The sequence below is a fragment of the Muntiacus reevesi genome, chromosome 3 (assembly GCF_963930625.1).
Source record: "Muntiacus reevesi chromosome 3, mMunRee1.1, whole genome shotgun sequence".
Taxonomy (NCBI): domain Eukaryota; kingdom Metazoa; phylum Chordata; class Mammalia; order Artiodactyla; family Cervidae; genus Muntiacus; species Muntiacus reevesi.
The window spans coordinates 139,741,112-139,768,121 of record NC_089251.1 but is presented as its reverse complement, the minus strand read 5'-3'; the positions used below and the strand labels follow the sequence as shown (position 1 = coordinate 139,768,121).

At 43.3% G+C, this 27,010-nt stretch overlaps 1 protein-coding gene across 3 annotated transcripts in view; it reads right to left on the bottom strand.

Annotated features, from left to right (window-relative positions):
- The window catches only part of PLEKHM3 (pleckstrin homology domain containing M3), a 203,398-nt gene that overhangs the window by 163,929 nt on the left and 12,459 nt on the right, over positions 1-27,010 (bottom strand). For 2 of the 3 annotated variants that reach the window (XM_065930699.1, XM_065930701.1), the window contains exon 2: positions 12,089-12,999. In XM_065930699.1, coding sequence (XP_065786771.1) covers positions 12,089-12,683 — 595 coding nt within the window. In that variant the 5' untranslated portion in view covers positions 12,684-12,999. Of the gene's footprint in view, positions 1-12,088; positions 13,000-19,908; positions 20,503-27,010 lie in introns of all 3 variants that reach the window. The other variant, XM_065930700.1, reaches the window with a different exon arrangement.

The window sequence follows — 27,010 nt, the reverse complement described above, 5'->3', positions numbered from 1 at the left end:
ACGTCTTCTTCTCAGCTTTTCACCTCAAAGGTGCCATCCTCAGTGAGGCCACTGCCCCTCAGCACCTCAGCTAAAGGGCCCCTCTCAGTCTCTTATCTTACAACCTTCTTTTATTTCTTTCAAAGAACTGCTGCTCCTTGAAGACAGGGGCCTGGATGTCCCTCTCACCCCATATTAGCGGCACTGGCTCCACAAGCACTTGTTGGATGCACGCACAAAGGCCTCTGCTGGGATCTGTGGGAACACCAAATGAGTCAGACAGATCCTATCAAGAGTTCACAGCCCAAGGACAGCCGTTCCTTCTCTTTTCACAAAAGAGAAAAGTCACTTTCTTTTATGGAGCCAGTGCTGGGGAAAGTCACTTTCTCTTTTCACTTTCACTTTTCACAAAAGAGAAAAGTCCCACTTTCTCTTTTGCCACAGTCCTCCTAATTTGAGTCTCATCACTTCACATCATGATGACTGGCAGAGTTTTCTCATCTCCACCCCATCGACCAATCCTTCCATACTCTTAGGGCCTGAGGGAACCCAGCAAATAGCATCTCTTTTCTTCAACCAAGTTGCAAACCAACTGAGATTGATAGAGGGTAGTCAGACTCATAGCAATCCGAACATGAGCCAGCTGGAGGTTACAGGTTAGGAGCGTAGCCAGGAACAGAACCCCAGAATTACACAGACTTACATGTGAGTCACCAGCAACACTGGATCACTGGATCTGGTGAATCACTAGATCACTCAACATAGACCTTCCCTCCCAGGGGGCAGCCCACACAGGGCTGATGGGTGGCAAACTACATCGAGAGGAGTGGACCAGAATCAGTGTTTCCTGCAGAGGCTGAGTGACACATGCCTGCTTCCTCTCCTAAAGCTGCCTGGAAGTTATTTCTCCCCAGGAGTGCAGTGTGCAAAGAGAAGGAGAGAGGACAAGAGTGGCATGCAGGACCTCAGTTCCCCCACCAAGGATCAAACCCATGTCCCCTGCAGTGGAAGCTCAGAGTCTCAACCACTGGATCACCAGGGAAGTCCATATCCTTTCAATTGTGACTCTCAAGAAATTTTCAAGTGCTTCTTGCCCAATATACCATGCTAATTCTCTCTGTCTGGCTTTGAAGGTCCTCCATAAACTCGTAGCCCATTATGAGTCCTGTTCTGGCTTAGCCTCTGACCACCCCCCACACAGGCTGGGTTCATCTCCACCTCCGCTCCGCTATGTGCTCAACCCTCAGTGCTCCGCTGGAACATCCTTTCCTCAATGAAGACTTCTCTGACATGCTAGATCAATCAAGCCTCTTTGCTTTCCAAGTCTATTTGTTTCATATTCTAGTATCTGACCGTGTTTAAGCCAGAAACTAGGGAGAAGTTAACTAGTATTGGGTCTTTGTTCTCATTAAGAGTCACAGGAGGAAAATGAATTTAACAGGATGCGCGTCAATTATGACACTGCCACAAATGCCCACAGCAAAGAACATGAAGAGAATGATCTACAGGAATCAAAGAGGGGCTGGGTCCTGGACATTTTACATACGGTACATAGTGCTGGCCACTGCAGTGCTCACGGATGGTCATTAACAAACTTATTCTGGAAGAAATGAACTAAGCTCAAGTGGTATCTCTTTCATGAGCTACTTCAGAGGTCTTTCTTTGTTGGTGAAAGAGAACATCCCATTTGTTTTCCCTTCATAAACTTAGGGGAAAGGACATGCTATCTATGTAGGCTCTAGAAGAAACAGACCTATAACATACCTGACTATGTAGGAGTTAGATACATGGCTAGGGATCTTCTCCATCTAAGTTCTTTGTGCTGTGAGCAGCAGTGATAGTGTACAAATCAACACAAACCTGGTCAATTTTACTTTTTGGATGTGAACCTGACCAGAAGATCACAGACTCAACCTCTTAAATTCAGAGGTTTTCTGTCTTCTGTAACAAGGATAATCTCTAGTGTTTATGGAACTTTTTTTTTACCCAGAAAACATTTCCAAACATCAGCTTTCAAATGATGCTCACTGTCTGCCACGGTGAGCTTCTCATTCTGTTTCATTAATCTATAGGAATTAAGTACAAAAGAATCTCCCATGCTGAGGCCACCAGAGTTTAAGATAAGTGCTCCATCTTTGGGGAACACTGAATCACAGAAACTCAGAGGCAGAAGGGGCTAGAAGTCTCTTCAGCCCAGCCCTGTCTGAGGCAGAGCCTGTCAGGTGTCTGTCTACTCTGTTAGCTATCTCCCTCATCTTTACCAAGAGAACCCTAATTGTGTTTAGGTGTGGAGATGGCTTCTCCCCGCCACCACAGAAAGTATCATGGTTTGTTTAAAGCAATTGGTAACCCCATTTTCCTTTGCCAGAGGTTGCTTTAGGGACCAGTATGGAACCCAGTCCTGACTGCTGATGGGGTGCTCTTGGGGTCCTCTGAGAAAAGACCCAGACAGGGTCCCCTGCTTTCTCCCTTTCTGACTTTGGCTGCTGATACATATCTTTGGGGCTAATGCAGCCATCTTGCATCAATGAGGGAAAGAAGAGACACCACCAATATACTGAGGACAGCAGAGAAAAAAGATGAAAAGTACCTGGATCTTTGATGACTCTGGGGCCACCAGAGGGAGGTGTCCTTAAGTATTTACTGCCTACAGTGCTTGATATGCACTATGTCCAATAGCTATCTGTTAGATGAAAAAATAAAATGATAAATGGCCTCACTATTTATGCCACTTTTACTGAGTTGAGTATTCTATTACTTGCTTCTAAAAGCATTTTAACTGATTTAACAGATTTGGAATGAGGTTCCAGGAAACAAAATGACTTGGCCAAGGGTATACCACAAAGTGTGCAAGTTGAGGGTGGAATGCCAACCTCCAGATTTTCAATCTAGATCACACTGTGTTTTGTTTGTGGTGGAGGAAATGAGTCTGAAGCTTCCTCAGACTTGAGAGGCAGTTTTATAGCATGGTTATGTGTGGCCTCCAGAGTGGGCCTGGAGCTTCTCCACTTACAGCCTGATGGCCTTGGTGAGATTACCTTTTCTAAGCCTCCATGTTCTCCTTTGTAAAATCAGGACAATATTATCTAACATGTTAAATTACTATTAATATTAAATAAGATAACAGATGAACACTTCTTAGCACAGGTCTGGGCATAAAGTTAACTCACTAAATGATAGCTCTTGCTGACAGTATTAATAATAACTAACTTTACTCAACTTGACTCAAGCTTTAGGTAAGGAAAATTGAAACAGAGGTCAGGTCATTTTCATTCTGGAAACAAAAAAAAACTGTGCATCCTGATTTTCCAAGTACCAAAACATAGAATTCAGCCAAACAGCCTGCATAGGCTCATACCTGATACGATAGAAAGTCGTCTACAATTCATTGCATCAAAGAACTGCCAACCTAGTGTGAGAGGTGAATGCTCAAGCAATTACCTATAATGCATAGCAGAATAAAATGTGCTGTGGAAACATGAAGTAGAAGAAAAAACATAATTGTAATTAAAAATACACAGATACAGAGAACAAACCAGTTGTTATTAGAGGGGAAAGAGGCCAGGAAAGGAGAAAGATAGGTGAAGGAAGGTATGAACTAGCAAATATAAATAAGTTACAAGAATGTAATGCACAGTACAGGAAATATGGCAATATTTTATAATAACTTTATATAGAGTACAGTGTATAAAAACAGTGTATCACGACATTGTACACCAGAAGTTACAATGCGATATTGTAAGTAATATTGCAATATTATAATACAATAATGTATTTATTGCAATATTGCAAAATTATAATTACAATAATGTAATATTACAATGCAATATTGTAAGTCATCTATACTTTAATTTAAAAAAATAGAAAAGATGGAAAGGTCTCAGAGAGGATGTGGCATTTGAACTGATCCTTGAAAAATAATAGAGGATTGTGAAAAGTAAAGAAGGCTGGGAAGGTCTTCTGGGTGAAGAGACATCATGAGCAAAGGCTAAGTTGGTTGAACACACATGGCACATTCAAAACTAGCACCTCGATGGGGGAGGAAGGGGCTTCCATGGTGGCTCAGATGGTAAAGAAGCTGCCTGCAAAGCAGGAGAACCAGGTTCGATCTCTGGGTTGGGAAGATCCCCTGGAGAAGGAAATGGCAACCCACTCCAGTAATCTTGCCTGGAAAAACACATGGACAGAGCAGCCTGGCAGGCTATAGTCAAGGTCACAAAGAGTCGGACATGACTGAGCAAATAACACCAGGGATCTTTATCACTAGGTGGGGAAGAAAGGTGCAGGTGATAAACTTAGAAAGATTATCTGAATGCTTTAGAAAATTTATACTTGATTTTTCTAAAGAATTGGGAACCATGATTCATTTTTAAGAACAGAGTAGTAAGAAAAGATCTGTGTTTTAAGAAGGTAACTCTAGACGTTTGTAAAATTAATACCTATAGTCCTCCTTAGCCAAGAAAGATAAAATACATGAACAGAACCACCGCAAAAAAAAGTCAAAGACACTTCATTTTCAGAGTTCCCATATAGATTTGCTAGGAATTAGGATGCTGGTTGGCGATGAGGCATGTTGTTTCCGAAAAATATAACCAATGGAAACTATACAGCCAATAAAATCAACTTTCTGTGACCTATTTTTGCAACTTCCTTGCACTGACTAATGGTACTGAAGGGTGAATCACAGATCCAGCAGGAGCCATGTCCTGGTGACTTCACTTGTTCTAAGCCCACAGGAATATTCCCACTTCTGTTGGCTCCAAGGCTTTTGAGAAAAGCCATAATTGAAAAAGCAGTCAATTTAAGTCCCAAATTTGGCCTTCTTTTTTTTTTTCTCTAGTGAAAGATGGGGGGAAAGGGAATTAAAATGGAGTAACACAGAACTCAGGATAAAGAAACCAAACTGCCATGGTTGTTCTAGCCCAACATAAAATTTCTGTTGAGATCTTCTCCTGGAGATCTCAGTACAAGAAACACAGGCAGAGGACTGGTACTAGGTCCCAGAGAGTGAGACTGACGGAAACAAAAGCCCAGCTGACCACTACGCTTGCCCCGCAGATGAAAACATGAACACAGCTAGGAGGGAAGCACCAGTCAGATTCGGGTTTCAGAGCTCCACCACTAAGGCCAAGGATTTCTTTTCAACTTTTTTATTTTAAAAATTGCAACAGCAGTTCATCCAGAAGTAGAGTCACAAGGCACACAGAAATCCTTCTGTGTAAAATAATTACAACCATGCCTATATTTCCAGCACAACTTTCCATCACTGATCTGACTACAGTAATTAGCTCCCACACAGCCATGAGTCGAGGTCAGTTCAACTACATCTTAGAATCATTTTAGAGTTGGAAAAGATTATAAAGACAACTTAACCTGCTTTACCAGTTACAAACCAAAGGCAACAGACAAGTGATTTTTCCAAGCTTATGTGGCGACTTAGGAGCAGAGGTGGGATAAAACACTTGCAAGCCCTAGGTGAGTGTTCTTTCCATAAAGCCTCCCCTTCCTCTACTACGTGTATATATTCAGAGCAATAAGTGTGTGTGTGTGTGTGTGTACACCTAATTTTCATATTGATAACATTCTAGTGTCCACATTTTCCTATGACTTTTCATGTTCTTACCTTAATATATGTTTATATTTGGATTGTAATTCTACAGTATTACATCTCATCTTCTTTATCCCATGGAAAATTCCCTGCTGCCTACGGCTGTACCATTTATTCAGTAAACAAGAGGAGGATGATAGTGGTGCAAAGGGGTAACAGGTTAAAGCAGATACTAGTTGGGAGCATGTCTGTATAGAATGAAGATTACTATAGTGCTAGGACTAAAAAGGAGCCATTCTGGTGCTGGGAGCAGGGCGTCCACTCAGGACTGGCTCCCAGTCACACCTTGCTACAGCTGCCCGGGCAACACAGACCCTGGGATGGCAGGAGGAGAGGAGTTGGCCCTGGGGAAGCTCTGGTCTCCACCAGCTACTTTGAGGTGGCTCAGTGGTAAAGAATGTGCCTGCAATGCAGGAGACCTGGGTTCGATCCCTGGGTTGGGAAGATCCCTGGAGAAGGGAATGGCAACCCACTCCAGTATTCTTGCCTGGGAAATTCCATGGACAGAGAGGCCTGGCAGGTACAGGCCATGGGGTCCCAAAGAGTTGGACTCGACTGAACCACTAACACTTTCACTTTCACCTACCCTGAGGTTCTTTTTTTTTTTTTTTTTTTAATATTATTTTATTAGTTGGAGGCCAATCACTTCACAACATTTCAGTGGGTTTTGTCATACATTGACATGAATCAGCCATATAGTTACACGTATTCCCCATCCCAATCCCCCCTCCCACCTCCCTCTCCACCTGACTCCTCAGGGTCCTCCCAGTGCACCAGGCCCGAGCACTTGATTCATGCATCCCACCTGGGCTGGTGGTCTGTTTTACCATAGATAATATAGAAATAACTGCCTGTGATGTGAGGTGACGGATGTGTCACTTAACGGATGGATACATGCTTCTGTAGTGTATACGTGTATCAAATCATGACGGACACCTAAAATATCATAATTTTGTCAATTATACTTCGGTAAAGCTGGGGGATGAAAAAGAACTGTTGCTGTCTCCCTAGATCTATTCCTACCCATCAGTTTATGACCTCACCCTTTGGACATGATAATTCCATCCTCAGGTAATGCAGACAGTCTTAACTAGGTTGGATTCAAGCTATACTCCACCCACCTTGTAGGGCCCACTGGCAGGACCCTTTGTTCACTCAGCACTTAGCAGAGTCTATCTAAGGTTTGCCTCTCCCTGAGGCAATGGAACCTCGAGAATGCATTCACCGGGCAGAACTCTGAGCCTTCTTTCCGTGGTCACAAACCAGGGGTTCGGTTCCCTCATGCCTTTCTGCATGGCTAACATTCAAGACTGTGAAGAGCAAAGCTGCAGTCTTCCTTCTGCAGACTCACTGGTCCCCTAAAGGACTGTGACCAGCTCCGCAACTGTCCATGTAGTAAATGTGCTAAAGCAGGAAACAAACCTTGCCTAGCTAGACTGCTTTGGTGCGTCTCAATTTTTCCTAACCAGTGATTCCCCAAGGGATTAATTTTAGTTGATGAACATTATCCAGGTCTGTTTCTTCCATACCACTTTCTACTCTTTACCCCAACAGGGACTGATTGCCAACACAGCTTCCAGACTGCACGGTTCTGGGGACAGAACTACTGTCTTCCAAAGTAGGGGTTCAGGTCTAGCTTCATGGTTAAGAGCATGAACTCTGAAGAAGGAGTGCCAGGTTCAACTTGAGGATCCACTTATTACTAGTAGGGGGACTGTGCCTACTAGTTACTAAAGCTCCCTGTGCCTCAGTTTCCTCATCCTTAAAATGGGGTCAGTAAAAATGAATTAAATAAGCTACTATCTGCAAAGCACTTAAAACAGTCAGTGAACAAAGTAAGTATTATTATTATCTTTTCCCTTCTCTCTCCACCTGGGCTCTCTCACTTACCCTGAGGATAACACACCAGGTGCTTGAATGTTGGCTTTGACGGTAACAAGGAGGCTATTGATCTGTTTGATGTATATTGCTCTCATATGTACCAAAAACCTAGTAAAGAAGTGATCTTCAAACCCAAAGCAATAATCTTCTATAAAGAAACATTATGAGGGAACAGGCAAAAGTTGAAGAGTGATGCAAAAAATTACCCCACAGGACTGCCAACTACAGAAAGAATAAAGGGCAAACCACAACCATCTCTCCAGGCTCTGTGCTCACCGAGCAGCAGTCAGAAGATTCCTCTACAAAGGGCAATCCTAACCGTGCCTGTGTGACCCTGGAGTCTGAGATGGTATCCGGAGACTCCTCCAAGGCCAGGACACCGTTCTTCCAACACGAGGGGCTATTTTATAAGCCATATCTGTTTGATTCTCTCTTATCACAAGGAGAGTACACGGCAGCCTTTGAGATGAAAGCAAATCTTCATTTTTCACTGCTGCTAAAGAACTTCACAGAAAAGACATGCAAGGTATGAGATGCTATGAGATGATTGGGCGAGGACCTCGGAAAAGACGGTGGAGTGGTCCTTTTTCTAGAAAGGCATAAGCCAGCTAAAGAAGTTGATGTTCTTAATTTATCAGCTTTATTTCTATCAGAATTATGTTCATCTCACATGTAAAAAATTGTTTTGATCATGTATTATGTTTAGAGCCCTATATTAGGTACTGAGGATAAAACAATGCAGAGAAACAATCCCTTCCTCGATGACCAAAAACTCTGGTGTGGAAGACAGTAAACTGTTGATGGCAAGTCAGTATGAGACAAGGAATGGTCTATATCTCATTAAGGAACCAGTGAACAGCTATGAGAAAGTACAATGCAGGTAGGCCAATTGAAGAAATATTTATTGTGAGGCCATTTTATGAAATTGACTATGCCAGGAAAAACCAGGAGTGACTGGTAGGATCACTTTGATTCTCCCAGATGAGTTTCAAATTCAATTATAATAGTAATAATATTACTAAATGTTTAAGACATTTATTTAGTGTTTGAAAGTGAAAGTGTTAGTCGCTCTCTCGTGTCCGACTCTTTGCAACCCCATGGACTCTGGCCCACTAGGCTCCTCTGTCCATGCGATTTCCCAGGCAAGAATACTGTAGTGGGTTGCCGTTACTTTCTCCAGGGGATCTTTCAGACCCAGGGATCAAACCCAGGTCTCCTGCATTGGAGGCAGATTCTTTACTGTCTGAGCCTCCAGGAAGACTTAAGTGTTTACCATGTGCCAAACACAGTTCTGAGAAGCACTTTAGATCTTTTAGCCCCTTTAATGCTCATGAGATACTGAGGTAAATACTATTATCCCATGCTTTATGGCCAAAAAAATAAAGGCTCAGAGAGGTTAAGAAACTTGCCCTATGTTACACATCAAGTAAACACTGAAACAAGGATTGAAACTCTTAACAGTCTAGACATGGAGTCATTTTTTTAATATGCTCACTACCTTGTCAGACCAGAAGGCCTTCTTCAGACAGGCTTGCCCATTAGCCAAATAGCTCTTACTATATACCTCAGCTACCCACTGCCCTCAACATGCCAAAATCTGAGTTGCTTTATGCCCAGAGTAATGTTTATTTTCAGTAAGGCTCAAAAGCCCAGCTAGTCACCGCCAAATGAGGCGGAAGACACGAGGCCCTACCTAATAAAGAAGACCCTCAGGTGTATTGTTATGAAGGCAAGAGAAGGGATGGGGGTGTGCAAAAAAGGAGGAAGGGGCAGCTGAGGAGAAACCCACTCCTGGAAAGTCTCTAAGCTACTCAGATGAGCTCAGAGAAGGATCCAGAAAAGAGTAAAAAATCAACTGGAGAAGACTACAAAGTAATACAACCCATAATTAAGGGAGACACACAAAGACAAGGGCTGAACACAAAGCCAAGCTGCCCTCCTCTATGGAAACCCCCCTCACTCAAGTTTGTTCCTTCTGTGGAGCCCTCAGCCTCTCGTTACCCTGTTAGCTGAAGTGGAGGATGTGAGGATGATGGGCTCTTTTCTGGACACTGAACTTCAAGTGCCTGTGGGACACTCCAGCAGAGATGCCCCAGGCAGTGGGATGTGTAAGTATGAGGCTTAAGAATGAGGATTAACCTCACCCCAAACCTCCTGGGTCCTCAGTTCCAGCTCTGGCCGAGACACCACAGTACCTTCCTTGGCTTTGGGCATACTCCTTCAAGAGGAACAATGAGCCTGGCTGCAGTTTGGGTGGTTACTTTCAAAGATTTTAAAGTGAAGTTCACTCAACGATCTTGGCTGATTTTGACAATGATGTACCTGGGTGCTGACACACCCCCATCCACCCCCAAATGTAGTGAGAATTATAGCTGGGAGAATGGGTGACAGGCCACGAATCTAACTCCTCTCCACACAGCCTCCCCACCAGCCCAAGAATGGGCGGCCAGTGGGCCCTGCTTCCCCCTGCCCGCAACCAAGTGAGCAACACAAACAAGATTTATATCTCCTGTTCTCCACAGCAGGCCAGACAGAAAAGATGTCACAAACCTGGCAGGTCATTTCCCAACTTTATTAATTCCTGATAGACTGTGTATTCCATGGATACCCAAAAGCTGGCCAGGTGATATAACATCAATACCTGTAAAGGCCATTTGTTACAGTTTGCTTTTCAAAATACCATTCAGTTCTTATATTTCCACATAATACTCAAATTTTTTAAAATTGGGAATTAAAAAGTAAATATCATGGTCCATCATATCCTCAAGGGAGCAGCTAACAAAGGTTCTCTCTTTAGGTTCCTTTAGAGAACTTGAGGAAGATCAGTTTTTGCATTTACAATCTAGACAAGATAGGAAAAAAAAAAAACTGTAGATACAACATCCTAACTTGGGTTATGCCAGGGATTTAGAATGGTGACAGGGGTTTAGTGATTTTTTAAAAAATCTACGTGAATTCCAAAAAACTAAACAAGAACTGAGCTTGCTTACCAGTCAATGAGCACAACTGTTTACACGGCATGGGTGTGTGTCCAGTTGCTCAGTCATGTCCAACTCTTCTGCAACCCCATAGACCACAGCCCTCGAGGCTCTTCAGTCCATGGAATTTTCCAGGCAAGAATACTGAAGTGGGTTGCCATTTCCTCCTCCAGGGGATCTTCCTGACCCAGGGATAGAACCCACATCTTCTGCATTGGCAGGTGGATTCCTTACCACTGAGCCACCTAGGAAGCCCCTTGTACTTGAGCCTAAGACAAAACTCTCATTCTTAAATAAATACATGTAACGCTAAAACAGAGACAAAGTGCAAAAAAGAGTCTCCCCAGTTGATCGAGCAGAAGCCATCTTAACTGGGGCTTCCAAGGTGGTGCTCGTGGTAAAGAACCCATAGCTAGTGCAGGAGACATAAGAGATGTGAGTTTCATCCCTGGGTCAGGAAGATCCCCTGGGGGAGGGCAGGGCAACTTGCTCCAGTATTCTTGCCTAGAGAATCCCACGGACGGGGAACCTGGAGGGCTACAGCCCATGGGGTCACAGAGAGCAGGACAGACTGAAGCAACTCAGCACGCACTCATGCATCCAGATTAAAAGGTTATGCAAGGCAGTTGAAGAATCATCAGTAATAAATGATTACTGTATAAATGTATACATGTATAAGGCCTGTATAAATGAGGTTATCATCAAGAAGAATGCTGAGAGAAACAGAGAGATGGTTTGTCGTGTCTCACAGAAGAGGAAGATCACATGGGAGTATATGAGCACGTATCCAAGTGCACGTGTGTATGCATAAAAAACAAGAGAAAAAGAAGCTTGGGGCCTACACCATGAGGTCCTAAGCACCCTTTTCACACTGTTCCTCCCATGATCATCATGAGATCCTTTGATCTCCTCGAGGGTCAGCCCACACTCCTCTGTCTGTCCCTCTGTCCACACCATAATCCTGACCAAGAGTCCTCCCACTGCAACTCTTTCTGCAACGCAGTGTCCTTCAAGGTCCAGCTCACGTTCCACGACGTCTCACTATCCTTTTCTGACAAGTCCAACCCAAAGTGTCCTCTCCTTCCTCTATCTTCCTACAATCAGTGTCACTCACTCATTAAAAAAAAATCCCAACATAAAGTTAAACCAAATTCCCTTCCAGGTGTTTCAGTGGAGCATCTCCTTTCTCTCATCACTGGGTGTCTTCCTGAGTCTTTGGGAGTGTCTGACCCCCTCAGCCTAAGGAGAAGTTCTTTAGGGCAGGGACTGTGTCTTCATTCATCTTTTAAGCCTTCATGTACAAGACTGTGGTGAATGTGTGATCTGATAAACATCTACTGATGTGAATAAGTGGTATCATGCAATGCCAAAGGAAAGGACTGCATTAATTATGGGAATATTCTGATTCTAACAAACAAGATTAGGAAAGAGAATTAACCACAGTTATCCTTTCACTCCATAGCTCCTAGGACAATAAGACTGGAGACTTCAGATAAGGTAAGTGTGAAAGTAAATGGAAGAAGGGGCTTAAGTAGGCAAAGACAGACATGGACAGTGGAGAGGCAGACTTTCATGAGGTAGATGCAAGAGAGGCAAAGCAAAATCAACCACTGTTCAATAGCAGTGAGCTATGAAGACATACCTGTATTTCCTTGAGCATCTTCTACCTTGTTTGATGAGGACAACAGAAAAGAAGGCCTGGCGAAGTGAGGGCCCTGAAGAGATACTTCTTGCTGCAGAGGCATGGTTTTGAGAACCACCCTCCAGTCCACCTGGGTAATATCTGACCTTGATCGAGCATGCCCAGGCTTAAAAGTCGAGGTCTCATCCAATAAGTCATTCACAGAACGAGGCCTGTCTCTCCGACGCTGACAGATGTTGAAAAAATTAAAGGTGGATGCTTCCTTTTGTTCCATCCAGGACAGATTATCTGGGGTTGTCCCCTTCTGGACCATAAACTGTTCTTTGGCAGGGAAGACATTTGGAACTTTGGTGTCTAAGAGTCTGGTCTTACAATGGTCCCAGATCACACCCCCCTGGCCCAGGGAGGTGACATTTCTGATAGCACCATTGTCTATGTTACCGAGGACCTCCCGCCCCACTAGTTCAGGGACTTCTTGGATCCCATAAACCTCTGCTTGCTGCACAGCCTTTTCAAGCTTATTGTCAAAAGTATTAAAGAAATCCTCGGTCACTTCCAAGGCTGGGCTAATATCATCCACTTCCAAAGCTTCCATGTCATACGCTCCAAGGGGCCAAAGCCTCCTACACTGGTTCAGGAAAGGGCTTCATGAACATTCACCCAACAAGGAGAAGTGTTTTGGGCAAGAGAGTTCTGGAAGCAACTGGAAGGAACTTTCATTCAGCTGCCCAGAGCAGGTCAAGCACAAGGGTGGCTGATTTCCCGAACATGAAAAGCATTTTCTAGATGATAACAGTCATCAACAAAGGTACTGGGAGACAAACATTCCTTTGAGAATACTCTTCAGGGACACCACTGTCAAGACAACAGGAAGTGTTTGTCAAAGCAACATCACGGCCATCTTTGATTTCCTGAAAGAAAATAAACAGAACAACATTGGCACATGGTTCATTGTATTCTACACATACGAATCTGCCCAATTACATCCTCATCTTGACATCTCTTCCAAGGAAGTCATGTCCAAATGTGGACAACACTCAGAAGTTCTACTGTTAAGAGTACACATCTCTACTTTGTGTTAAAACTTACACGGAGCAGCGTGGGACTCCTGATGAGTGGAATTAAAGTCAAGCACTTTTACTCACACAGAGAGGCCTTTTATAGCAGGTGTGAAAAGACTGCCCTGGCAAATCTCTGTTGATACTGAACTAAAATAGTAAGCAACAGAGACTAGGAATTCTGTGACTGCACCTATACCATAATCAGTCTGAAAGTCATAATTGCATGAGTCTTTTCACAAACATTGAAAGCACTGATGGTTTGTTCAGCTCAAAGGTGCAAAGGGGAAGCAGAGGAAGAATGGCCCTTCTTCCTCTCAATGTTACTGCGCTATGCTTCCTAGGTTTGGATGACGTAATGCCTGAAGATGACTCTGGACAATTTTTCCAGTCAGCTTGCAAAAAGGTTTCAGTGTTCAAACTCCCTGAGGCTTTGAGAATTGCCTGTGTGTAGGTTCGGGAGATTCCCTGGTGGCTCAGATGGTAAAGTGTCTGCCTGCATTGAGGGAGACCTGGATTCAATCCCTGGGTTGGGAAGATCCCCTGGAGAAGGAAATGGCAACCCACTCCAGTACTCATGCCTGGAAAATTCCATGGATGGAGAAGCCTGGTGGGCTACAGTCCATGGCGTCGCAAAGAGTCGGACCCGACTGAGTAACTTCACTTTCACTATGTGTAGGTTCAGGCTTGGGGCAGGGCGGAAAGAATCCTAATACTACCTCACTCTCTGAGATACCTAGATCCTCAAGGCCAGGCCAAATGGGAGCAGTAATGCTGTCCAATATGGAGGACACTAGCCACACATGGCTATCTAAATTTAACTTTATTAAAAATCAAATAAAGTTCTTCAGTCACACTAGCCACATTTCGCATGCTCAACACACACCTTTGTATCTTCACCAAAAAACGAACAAACAAAACAACTAGGTAAGCTCTGCCTTCCTTAACTACTTACAAGTAAATAAAACCAGGCAATTAACAATACCTTTGCAAGCAGCTATAAAGGTACATAAATGTGCTATTTTCTCTAAAACTGCACAATTTCTGTGGTACATTAAAATCATTTTTAGCACTTAGGCCATGAAGTCATTGTATTTAAATCAACAGCACTAATCTATATTGCTTAATGTGTTAAGCTAGTATATAGAGCCTTTTATTTTAAATGTATCAAGGTGTGCAGGTTACAGGAACTTGGTGGCTAACCTCTTGTAAAGGGATAACAACTGTGAATCTATCTACTTTTTAGATTTTGATGTTTATCATGTTGGCAAGGAACTGACTGAAAATCAGTTATAACATTTTTCAAGTTGCAAACAGGGTTTTGTTTGCTGTGTCTGTGCTAAGCCTGAGTCTCCTGAATTTTATAGCAGAGTTTTACTACTTCTGTAATTTTGGAACTTGTAATTTTCAGTATCATCTTGTACACCAGAGGATAAGAAAAAAATATAAAATAAATCTTAAAAATTTTAGTTCTTTATTGACTAGAATTCTAAATGAACATCATAAAGTATGTTTCCCACTTTACAGAAGAGACATTCAGGTGCAGAGCACAAAGCTATTCACCTAAGATTCTATTTTGAATATTCCTTTCCTTACCCAGTGCTGAAAATTCAGTCTTTATATATGCTAGAAAGCATAAATACCTTCAAATTGACTTTTTTTAAAAAAAAATCAAAATGTCTAGGAATATATTCATTGTGTTCCCTGCTTTGGCATTTGCAAGCTGGTTCAGTTCAGTTCAGTTCAGTTCAGTTGCTCAGTCATGTCTGACTCTTTGCGACCCCATGGACCACAGCACACCAGGCCTCCCTGTCCATCACCAACTCCTGGAGTTTACCCAAACTCATGTCCATTGAGTTGGTGATGCCATCCAACCATCTCATCCTCTGTCATCCCCTTCTCCTCCTGCCTTCGATCTTTCCCAGCATCAGGGTCTTTTCAAATGAATCAGCTCTTCGCATCAGGTGGCCAAAGTATTGGAGTTTCAGCTTCAACATCAGTCCTTCCAATGAACACCCAGGACTGATCTCCTTTAGGATGGACTGCTTGGATCTCCTTGCAGTCCAAGGGACTCTCAAGAGTTCTCTCCAACATCACAGTTCAAAAGCATCAATTCTTCAGTGCTCAGCTTTCTTCACAGTCCAACTCTCACATTCATACATGACCACTAGAAAAACCATAGCCTTGACCAGTCGGACCTTTGTTGGCAAAGTAATGTCTCCACTTTTTAATATGCTGTCTAGGTTGGTCATAACTTTCATTCCAAGGAGTAAGTGTCTTTTCATTTCATGGCTGCAGTCACCATCTGCAGTGATTCTGGAGCCCCCAAAAATAAAGTCTGACACTGTTTCCACTGTTTCCCCATCTATTTGCCATGAAGTGATAGGACCAGATGCCATGATCTTAGTTTTCTGAATGCTGAGCTTTAAGCAAACTTTTTCACATTCCTCTTTCACTTTCATCAAGAGGCTCTTTAGTTCTTCACTTTCTGCCATAAGGGTGGTGTCATCTGCATATCTGAGGTTATTGATATTTCTCCCGGCAGTCTTGATTCCAGCTTGTGCTTCATCCAGCCCAGCACTTCTCCTGATGTACTCTGCATATAAGTTAAATAACCAGGGTGACAATATACAGCCTTGACACACTCCTTGTCCTATTTGGAACCAGTCTGTTGTTCCATGTCCAGTTCTAACTGTTGCTTCCTGATCTGCATACAGGTGTCTCAAGAGGCAGGTCAGGTTGTTTAGTATTCCCATCTCTTTCAGAATTTTCCACAGTTTATTGTGATCCACACAGTCAAAGGCTTTGGCATAGTCAATAAAGCAGAAATAGATGCTTTTCTGGAACATATAACCACTGCTGGCCAGCTCTGCTGGTTTGTGGAACACTTCATCCCAATGCATTCTAAATTTGTATACTCGTAGCCAAGGTAGGGGCCTTTGAGATCATCCTTGCAACCCCAATCGTCCACAGAAAGGGACACTGAGGCCCAGAGAGACTAAAAGGTCCCAAAGATACTTCGAATGCAATGCCTCATTTAACCCTCAATAAGGGGCAGTAACAACTCAACTTGAGAACCACTTCAGTGCTGTTTACCCAGGGATTCTAGAAACCACTCATCTACCCATCCAGTCATGATTCATTAAGGTCATGACAGACAAAAGATGCTGACAATGGAAAGATGAATCAAATACACTCTGGCCCTAGAGAGACACATGGTCTATCACGATGAGCCTAAGAAAATAAGTCCAAAACACTTCCTTGATAGAGAATGGAAACAGATTTGGTGGGGGAAGGAGGGATGGGGTCACTTGACCACAAGGGTGAGGGAGAGATTAAAGACATGCCCTTTGAGTTGAGCCTAGAAAACTTGGATGGTATTTGCAAGGATAGTTCAGAAGATATTAGGAAGAGCAAATCACCTTTTGGTTAGCAAGGGATTTTCAAGTTCATTATATAAAATGACTTTTCATAGGCAGTGGGGTGAGCAATACAGTGGAGTATAGCAAGCAAGCTAGCATATCCAGAGTCAGATCTAGCTCCGAATCCTAATTCTATCTCACCCTAGCTACGTAATTTGGGGTAAGATTTCCCTGACCGACCCCTACTCCAACCCAAGTCCTCTGGACTAATCTGTTCTTCCTATTCTAGGAATTTCATTTTTGGTGCTCTCCACTGCTTCTGTCCAGAACCTACACAACTATTTTCTTTGTTTTCTGATGTAAACATGCATTAATCATACTCTTCACTGTGTACCCCGGGATTTCCAGGTCACACTTCCTCTCCTCATTCCTCCACTTAAGTCACACAAGCCTTTTAGTTCCTCCTCCAAGGTTTACTTTTTGGATCTCCAGGCTTGTACTCAGGCTGACCCCATTGCCAGAGGAGTTATGCCCTCCTGGACTCTTCTGCCCATCACATCAATGCCTAATCATCTTTGAGGGTCCAACCTAACAGCAAGTGACAGACCTGCACTCTCTAAAGAGGGCCACAACAACAGTTCCCATCCCACGTGCTTTTCTGCAATAAGAACTTGCTACTTCCCCATCAGAAAGAGTGTTTACTTCTCCTCTCCCGAGGATGTAGGCAAGGCTTGTGATGTTTTGATCACTAGTATGTGGCAGAAATGGTACTGAGCCCATTGGAAGTGCAGCCCTGAATGGGCCTGGCAGCTTCCTCTTCCTATTTCTTGGAGCTCGAAGCTAATTAGACAGAAAGTCCAGGCTACTCTGCTGCAGGGAGAGGCCAAGTGTTAGAGCAAAGAGGCTCCAGACACATAAGGGAAGAAGCTATCTTGAATGGCAGCCTAATTGAGCTCTCCTATGATTCTAGCCCCAGTCAGTATCATGATCCCAAGAGAGAATTTTCCAGCTGAGTCTAGTTATTCCAGACCCATGAGAGAAAATAAATTCTTTTAAGACACTAAATTTCAGAGTATTTTGCCACACTGCAAACAATCATTAGGACTCATCACTTCCTTAGGGAAGCATTCTTTGGTGTCCCAGACTAGGTTAAATGTCCTTGTTTAAGGATACAAGGGCCTTGGTCCAGAAGAGCACCAGCATTTCTGTAAGTTACACACATGACATCCATAATTACTAGTTTCGATGTCAATATCCCCTCAGACAGCAACTTTGTTCATCTATGGGCCCCCTAAACACAGTTGAGGCTCAACAAATTGTTGAATAAATGAATGAATAATTAAAAAATAATAAATAAATAATTATTTTTTTGAGTGGCAATCTTTAGAATCAGGACACAGTTTTCTTTCCCTCTTTTTCTTTTGTTGCCAGTACTCAGACAAGAAAGGAGCAGGGCACAACATTTAAAAGAATGACATAGCCTGAGGACATGACACATGGATTAGAAACAGTCGTGTCCAACTCTTTGAGACCCTGAATTCTCCAGGCCAGAATACTGGAGCGGGTAGCCTTTCCCTTCTCCACGGGATCTTCCCAACCCAGGTCTCCCACACTGCAGACGGATTCTTTACCAGCTGAGTCACCAGGGAAGCCCAAGAATACTGGAGTGGGTAGCCTACCCCTTCTCCAGCGGATCTTCCTGGCTCAGGAATCAAACCGGGGTCTCCTGCATTGCAGGCAGATTCTTTACCAACTGAGCTACAAGGGAAGCCCTTTTAAATAATTAAATAATAACACATAAATAAAATTATTTTTGAATGGCTAACTTTAGAATTGTGACATTGTTTTCTTCTCCTCTTTTTCTTTTGTTGTCAGTACTCAGGCAGGAAAGGAGCAGGGCACAGCCTTTAAAAGAATGACACAGCCTGAGAACATGACACACGGATTGGAACCAATTAGGTCCAAGATGGCAGACCTTGTCAACATCCACTAGACCTTGAGCCTCAGTATACGCTCACTGTAACATGATGATGATGACAACAAAGACGTGTGTGCTCAGTCATGTCCTACTCTTTGTGACCCCATGGACTGTAGCCTGCCAGGCTCCTCTGTCCGTGGGATTTTCCAGGCATGAATACTAGAGTGGGTTGCCATTACAGCCTCCAGGGGAACTTCCTGACCCAGGGATGGAACCTGCATCTCCTGCATTGGCAGGCAGATTCTCTACCACTGTGCCACTTGGGAAGCTCCCACTTGTACCAGCACGCTCAATGACACACCTACAAGCGCCATGACAGGTCCAAGGCCAACCACGAGGGTCAGAAAGTGGACAGTGGCCCAGTCCCTGGAAGTTCCCACCCCTTCCCCAAAACAGACGGAACACCCCTCCCACTCAATAGCCTATGAAACTTCCCATCCCTATTAAAAACTGACAACTCCATATCCTGGTGCCTCTCTTGACTTGTGAGATGATTCACACTCTGTCTATAAAGTATGTATCTCCTGGAATAAACCCTCTTTCACTTTACTATGGCTCTCTCTTGAATTCTCTCCTCTGTGAAGGCAAGAAGCCACGCTTGGGAGGCCATCGCAGGGACTTGGACGTGACCTAGGATGTGACCATCCTCTCAAGTCCCACTCTCTTTCCTGAAATAGTCCCTCTGACTGACAGTCCTCTCACCACATAATGATTATCTCTAGCAATAAATAATAGAGGTACTGCTTTAACAACTGCCAAAACAATTACTCTTTAGTGTAATAAATGAATTAGCATGAGGGATACAGCTTTTTGCCTGCATTTGCACAGTATAAATTAAATAGCTAAAAAGAATTTGAGACCTACAATGATTTATTCATTTCATAAATATTTACTGAAGCAACTACTGTGTTCTAGGCACTTGTGATACAATGGTAAACAAGACAGACATAAATCCTGTCCTTGTGGAGCTTCTATTCTAGCGGTCAAAGTGAATCAAAGTGTTACTCAGTTGTGTCTGACTCTTTGTGACCCCAGTAGCCTAGTGGGCTACTGTGTCCATGGGAATTCCCAGGCGAGAATACTGAATGGGTTACCATTCCCTTTTCCAGGGGATCTTCCCGACCCAGGGATCGAACCCAGGTCTCCCACATTGCAGGTTAATTCTTTACTGCCTGAGCCACAAGGGAAGCCCCATGTTCTAGTGGAGCACTTACTGTTTAGACACTGATCTAAAAGCCTTCAATGTCTTTGCTGCTGTCATTCAGTCACCCCGTCGTGTCCGACTCTTTGCGACCCCATGGACTGCAGCACTCCAGGCTTCCCTGACCTACACCAACTCCCGGAACTTGCTCAAATTCATGTCCATTGAGTCAGTGATGCCATCCAACCATCTGGTCCTCTGTTGTCCCTTTCTCCTCCTACCTTCAATCTTTCCCAGCATCAGGGTCTTTTCTAATGAGTCAGTTCTTCGCATCAGGTAGCCAAAGTGTTGGAGTTTCAGCTTCAGCATCAGTCCTTCCAATGAATATTGAGGATTGATTTCATTTAGGACTGGCTGGTTTGATCTCCTTGCAGTCCAATGGACTCTCAAGAGTCTTCGCCAATGCCACAGTTCAAAAGCATCAATTCTTCAGCTTTCTTTATGGTCCAACTCTCACATCTATATATGACTACTGGAAAATCCACAGTTTGATTAGACAGACCTTTGTTGTCAAAGTAATGTCTCTGCTTTTTAATATGCTGTCTAGGTTGGTCATAGCTTTTCTTCCAAGGAGCAAGCACCTTTTAATTTCATGGCTGCAGTCACCATCTGCAGTGATTTTAGAGCCCCCAAAAATAAAGTCTGTCACTGTCTTCATTGTTTCCGCATCTATTTGCCATGAAGTGATGGGACCAGATGCCATGATCTTAGTTTTCTGAATGTTGAGCTTTAAGCCAACTTTTTCACTCTCCTCTTTCACTTTCATAAGAGGCTCTTCAGTTCCTCTTCACTTTCTGCCATAAGGGTGGTGTCATCTGTGTATCATATTCATGGAAATTAAAAGGTAGAATAGGGGTTACCAGGGGCTAGGGAAGGAGGCAAAACGGAGTTGTTGCTTAATGGGTGTAGAGTTTTAGATTTGCAAGATGAAAGTTCTGGAGATGTGTTTCACAGCAACATGAATATAAATACTATTGACCTTAAAATGATTACAATGGTAAACTTTATGGTTTTTTTTTAAACCATGACTTAAACAAAAACAAGCAGAGGGCCACTTTTTCTAGTGGGCTGTGGTTTAGAGGATCTAATTCCTGGCTTAGGAGATCTAGTTCAGCTCCCTGAGGAGAGGAGGCCAAAGTCAGGAGTGACAACTATGGGTCTCAGTACGAAGAATGGAACTGCAGCTGCATCAGTTACCAGCAATGGGACTCTGGTAAATTACTTCATCTTCCTAATTTCAACCTTCTCATTTGCAAAATCAGCAAGTTAATATAAATTAACTTTAAATTTAACTTTAACTCTCCTAAAATATCAACAGCTGAGAGAATAAGACAAGCCATGGCATGGTTCCCAGCACACAGCATATGAATGTTGCTGTTGTTCACTCGCTCAGTCATGTCCAGCTCTTTGTGACCCCATGGACTGCAGCACATCAGGCTTCCCTGTCCCTCACTATCTCCCGGTAACAGCCTGAAAGTCCTCACCTGATGGCTTCCATCGCCTTTCCTCTGTAATGTCATACTCTCCGAACCCCGCCCCCCCACCCTTCAACACACACACACACACACACACACACACACACACACACACACACACACTGGCCTCCCTGCTGGTTCTCCGACTTGCAGACATCTTCTCCCCTCAGAGTCTTTGCACTGGCTGACCCATCCCCCCCATACCAACATGGTCAACTGTCTTTTTAAGTGACTGTTCATGTCACCTTCTCAATGAGGCCTGCCCTGACCACCCTATTTTAAATTACAACATGTGTCTCGACCCTGGACTTCTGATCTCCTTTACTCTGTGGGTTTTTTTTTTTTTTTAGTAAATTTTAAATTTTAGAACAGTTTGAGATTTACATAATTATTGCAAAAACAGTACAATGAGTTTCCGTATACCCCACAACCAGTTTCTTCCATGTAACATCTTGCATTAATATGGTACGTTTATCACAATCAATGAACCAATAGTAATATATCATTGTTAACTAAAGTTCACACTTTGTTCAGATTTCCTCAATTTTCTCTAATATCTTTTTCCTGTTCCAGGATCCTAATCAGGATAACACATGGCACTTAGTTGTCAAGTCTCTTTAGCCTTCTCGTGGCTGTGACAGTTTCTCAGGCTTTACTTGCTTTTGATAACTTCGACAGTTTTGAGTACTGGTCAGGTATTTCACAGGCTGTCCTTCAACTGAGATTTGTTTGATGGTTTTCTTGTGACGAGATTAGGGTTATATGTTTGGGGGAGAAAAACCAGAGAGGTAAGGTGCCATTCTCATCATAAGAAGAGTAGGTACTATCAACACGACTCACGGCTGCTCACATTAACCGTGATCACATGGCTGCATCCTTTTACATCTATCATCCTCTATTGTACCGCTCAGTTTAATTATTATTTAATGTCCAGTGTTTCTCCCTCCTCATTAAAGTGAAAGCTCCTCAAGGGCAGGAATTGACACTTATTTTGTTCACTCATGTATTCCAAGTACACTAGAGAAATACCTGACACACACACAAAGCACTAAATAGATGCCTGTTGCATGAATGCATTGTTATTCTTCCACAGGACGTTCATGGCCCTTCGGGACCTATCTGCCTCTTTATTTTGTCGTTCCCGGCCAACACTCACCTTGCTGTTTTATTTCTCAGTGCTTTGGCCCAAGCTGGGGAGCGTTCCAAATTGCTCAGGCTCTCAGAACACCCTGGATTTGCCACAACGTACTGAATGCTCAACAGTCCTCTCTCGATCCCACTCTACAGTCCAAGAGACTTGACAGCAGGCACGTGATGTCTTACTGACCCGCTTATACAATCTCTGTGTCTTCAACCTTCGGTGCTCCATGTTCCAACCTTTCTCCTCTTGGAATTTTTCTTTTCCCTAGGATGTATAGTCCTCAAATTCACTATGCAAGGGTCTAACACCAAGTTTAGTCTCTGTAAGTGAACACCTCTTACTAGCTTGCCTCGTCTGGTTTTGAAATTAATTAAAAAATAAATAACACATTCAGACAGATCAAAGAGGGAGAGTACTTTCCTCTGACAAAGTGACCTGAGTGAAATCACCGTGGGGGTGCAGTCTGGTTTGCTTCTACACAAAACTGGAAATCAGGAGCTAATCAGAACTGAGTTCTAAATCCAGTTCAACCACACATGTGCTGGGTGGCCTCTTGCAAACCGTTTACACTCTGGGCACCTTACTCAGCGACCTGCATCCAATAACATTGCTAATATCAAACTGCTTCACGTGTGGGTCATTCACTGGGTAGCTGTTTCGATTTCAACACACCTTTTTTTAAAACAAGTAAACAGCTGTATAATTATGGAGCCCTCCACTGGACCTCACCCATTCAACAACCATGTGCTCCTGGTCTCTCCTTGGAAAGACATGTCAGCCCAACAACAGCAACGTCAGCAACCAGCTATTAATAGCATCCTACTTTTCAGCCAACTCAATGATCTACAGACATTTTATCTTATTTTTATAAAGAATACGCTTTCTGTAAAAAACGTTATTTCCCCAGCATGACAGGTTGAGAAACTGAGGTCCATTTGTCAAGTGTGGTCATAAACACTCAACCCAAAGAATTCCATGCATGCATCCAAACGTAACAGGATGCGGTATCAGTGTACTGCTATTTCCTAACAAGGAAATCTGCTGTTTACATGCTCATTAGGCAAGGCTAATTAGCAGGATGAACACAGCAGTCCTCCCACACAGAAGCAGAAGCAGATATGAGTAATAATACCAGTCCAACCCACACAGACAGGCCACATCTCCCAAGCTGGATGGTAAAAATGCTGACTTCCTCCCACTTAACTAAACGGCTTGTATTCAGAATGTACGGCTTGTATTCAGAATGTAACGAGTGCTCAAGAGGCTGGGGCCATGTAGTTTTAGAAGCAGCTGGACTATGAAGAAAAATGCAATGCTAAAGACACCCAGGACAAACGGTTTCTGCCAATTCATCCTCAAATATGAGGAACAAGGGTGATTATAAGAATGATCATCACATGTGGCTCTCACATGGTCTTCACTTTGGTTAAGGCCACAGCTGACTGGAAATCTTCTACAAGTTACATAATGGTTGTAAGGTTGTAAAGGTTCCACCACAAAAGGATCTGACCCTATAAGGATGTTTTTGGACAATCAGCCTACAAGAGGCTAAGCTCTGTTATAAAGACATGTAATGTGAGCATGTTGATGGAGCACAGGCAAGCCAGGAGCAGTAGATAAGGAAATGGTGCTGGTGTGGACCTCAGAAGAAGAGTTCAGAGGTCTTTCAGGGGAGAAAGACAGGTAGAAACACAATGGAATTAAACGGCTACATTTTTCTAAGTTTCAATAAATGAGAAGTGTATTGATAGACAATACATAAGGAATATATCATTTAAAGATATAATTTTATAATGTTTTTCCCAGTTCTGAAGGTAATAAACACTCATAAAAACCCTGGAAAATACTGACAGATGTGGAAAAGAAATGAAAATCAGTCATGACCTCAGAATTCAGAGAAAACAAGGTTTTTTTTTAAACCTAATATTTAATTGAAATCAGATAATATATACAGTTTGGGCATATGATCTGTTTAGATATATGCTCAAAAAGCAAATACCAATAAACAACTAACCTTGAAAAAAATGTGCCCGAGTGTGCTGTGTCCAGCAAGACCTACAGCCTGGCACCAGGCCCTACTTGACTGAACTCTCTTCCACCCAGTCCAGGGACCTCCTCACTACACCATCACTAGCTCCCTCACTGCAAAGCCCTGACCTGCTCTGAGCCTGTCAACCAGCCCCTCCTCAAACCTTTCCTCCTCGGGATTCACAGGCACTGAGGTCTCTGTTTTCCTCCTCCTCCTACCCTCCCCTTCTTGGTTCCATCTTCTGCCTTTCCTTACTGGTCTCCTCGTCAAATAGGGCCTCACCTCAAGTCTCTTCTCTGACCATGGCCACATGTACTGCTTGAGTCAACTTGTCCACACTGCGGCGTCAATAATTACCTCCATAATTCACACCTCCCAAACTTCCACCTTCGGTCTTCATAGGACTTGGGTCCCATGTTCCGAACTTTTTGTAAGACATTTCTACCAGACTTACCTTCTGGCAAAATGAAGCTCAACTTGTCTCAAGCCAACTCAGTTGTTCACTCAATGATTATTTGCTGACTGCTCGCTAGGGGCTGCGTGCAGTCTAAGGTACTGGTGAGACAGAAGCAAACACAACCCTTCAGTACAGCTCCCGTTGATGACGGCACGACTCTCTGATCTAGGCCTTTCACAGTCTGGGACTAGCTTGCTCTCCAACTTTCCACTTCACTTTCGTAAGACATTCTTTTCCTCCAAACTGGAACACTACTGCTCAAAGTTTAGGCTTTCCCAACTCTAACGCTTTGCTTACAGTTATCTCTGAGGAACCATCTCCCATCTCTACCTGCTGAAATTCCATCCACTCTTCAAGCTCAGTTGCCACCTCTTTCACAAGCTTTCTTTGACCCCTGATCCTAAAACAGTTTGCTCTTTCTTCAACCATCTACAGAACGCCTTTGGTGCCACGCCCACAGCATACATTGCACAGTGCCTGTTCTTTCTGAAATGAGGATGATGATAAACTATCAAAAGCATATTTTGTGCCAAGTACATTGCTTAGTACTTTGTATCTGTAAGCTTCACCATATTTAAAGTGGTACCATTATTCCCATTTTTACAGATGAGGAATCTGAGGGGCAAAGATACCAAGTAACTTTCCTGCAAGTCACACGCCTACCCTACAGGACATATAGCAACTTGAGAACGGCAATTCTACCCCATCACATGTTTACAACCTTCACTGGACCTAACATTATGGCTAACACACAATGTGTATGTGTGTGTGGGTGTTCAGTCACTCAGTCGTGTCTGACTCTTTGCAGCCCATGTACTGTAGCCTGCCATGCTCCTCTGTTCATGGGATTTTCCAGGCAAGAATACTGGAGTGGGTTGCCATTTCCTACTCCAGGAGATCTTGCCGACCCAGGGATTGAACCCATATCTCCTGCTTGGCCGGCGGATTCTTTACCACTGAGCCACCTCGGAAGCCCAGTACACAGTGGGTGCTCAGTAAATACTAGTTGAATGAACAACTGCATGAAGTCTGTTTTCAAAGTACTGACATCTATACATATAAACAGCACTCTGGTTTTCTGGCAAAAATATATTTGAATTCATAAGCTCATCTAAGTAAAATCTGACATGATTTCCAAAACACTGACTTGAGCTTTTACATTTTTTTCTTGGTTAGAAAAAGCTTCCAGCTATTGAAACTGGGTTTAAAAATAACATGGCAAAGGTCAGGTAGCAAAGACCTCACTCAGACCTTTTATGAAAACAAAAGCACCTATGCAACACTTAGGAATTACTCTGAGAACCACTCCAAATCCATAGTTCGGCTGGTCAAACTTCCCAGTGACTTAGAGCTCAAGCTCTTTCTAATACCAGGAAGGACATGTTCCCTTTGAAATGCCCTCAGGCAATCAACCTAAAGCATTTTTCAGTCCATCTCTGTGATTATTGTTTGTCACTTGCAAAAGTCATTGAGACATGTGACGCCCCAAGGTATTTTCCCAGAAACCAAACTAAATATAAGCATGGCATCTCAAATTTCCAACTAGTCTGGTCTTGAAGGCAGTAACATTATTATGCCCCAATGTCAACCACTGGATTAGAAAGCTAAGGCTTCTGATTCGGAAGCCGGTTTACATAAAACCAAAATGTCCTGGTTTTAGCAACAAAACAGACACAAACTTCAGTTACTTAAGTGTCTAAAAATGCAGACTCACTGTTTTTCATTTCCCTTTACCTCCATGGCAGGAAATAGTGATTAAAAACATACAAAGGAACCACTCAAATTATCTTCATCCCGGGACTGAGGTGAAGAAAGTGACAAGTTCCATCATAAAAACCATATGCGCTAGAGTCAGCCTCCAACTGTAGCAAGAAATAACTGACTAGTACAATGAGGATGAGATGGTTGGATGGCATCACCAACTTAATGGACATGACTTTGAACAAACTCCAAGAGATAGTGGATGACAGAGGGGCCTGGGCCGCTGCAGTCCACAGGGTCGCAGAGAGACGAACGTGACTTAGCAACTGACCAGCCAGCTACAGCATGGAGGTGCCAGCCCAGCTAAACCAGCTAGCCTGAAACCTACACAACAAAGGTGATGGCCACTCCAGAGAGACACACTGAGACCCAGCTATGCGAGGCACCCTAAAAGCTGGGGAAGGAGCTTTCTAGATTAGCCTCTTTAGATGTAAAGATGTCATCAGCTCATACAACTATT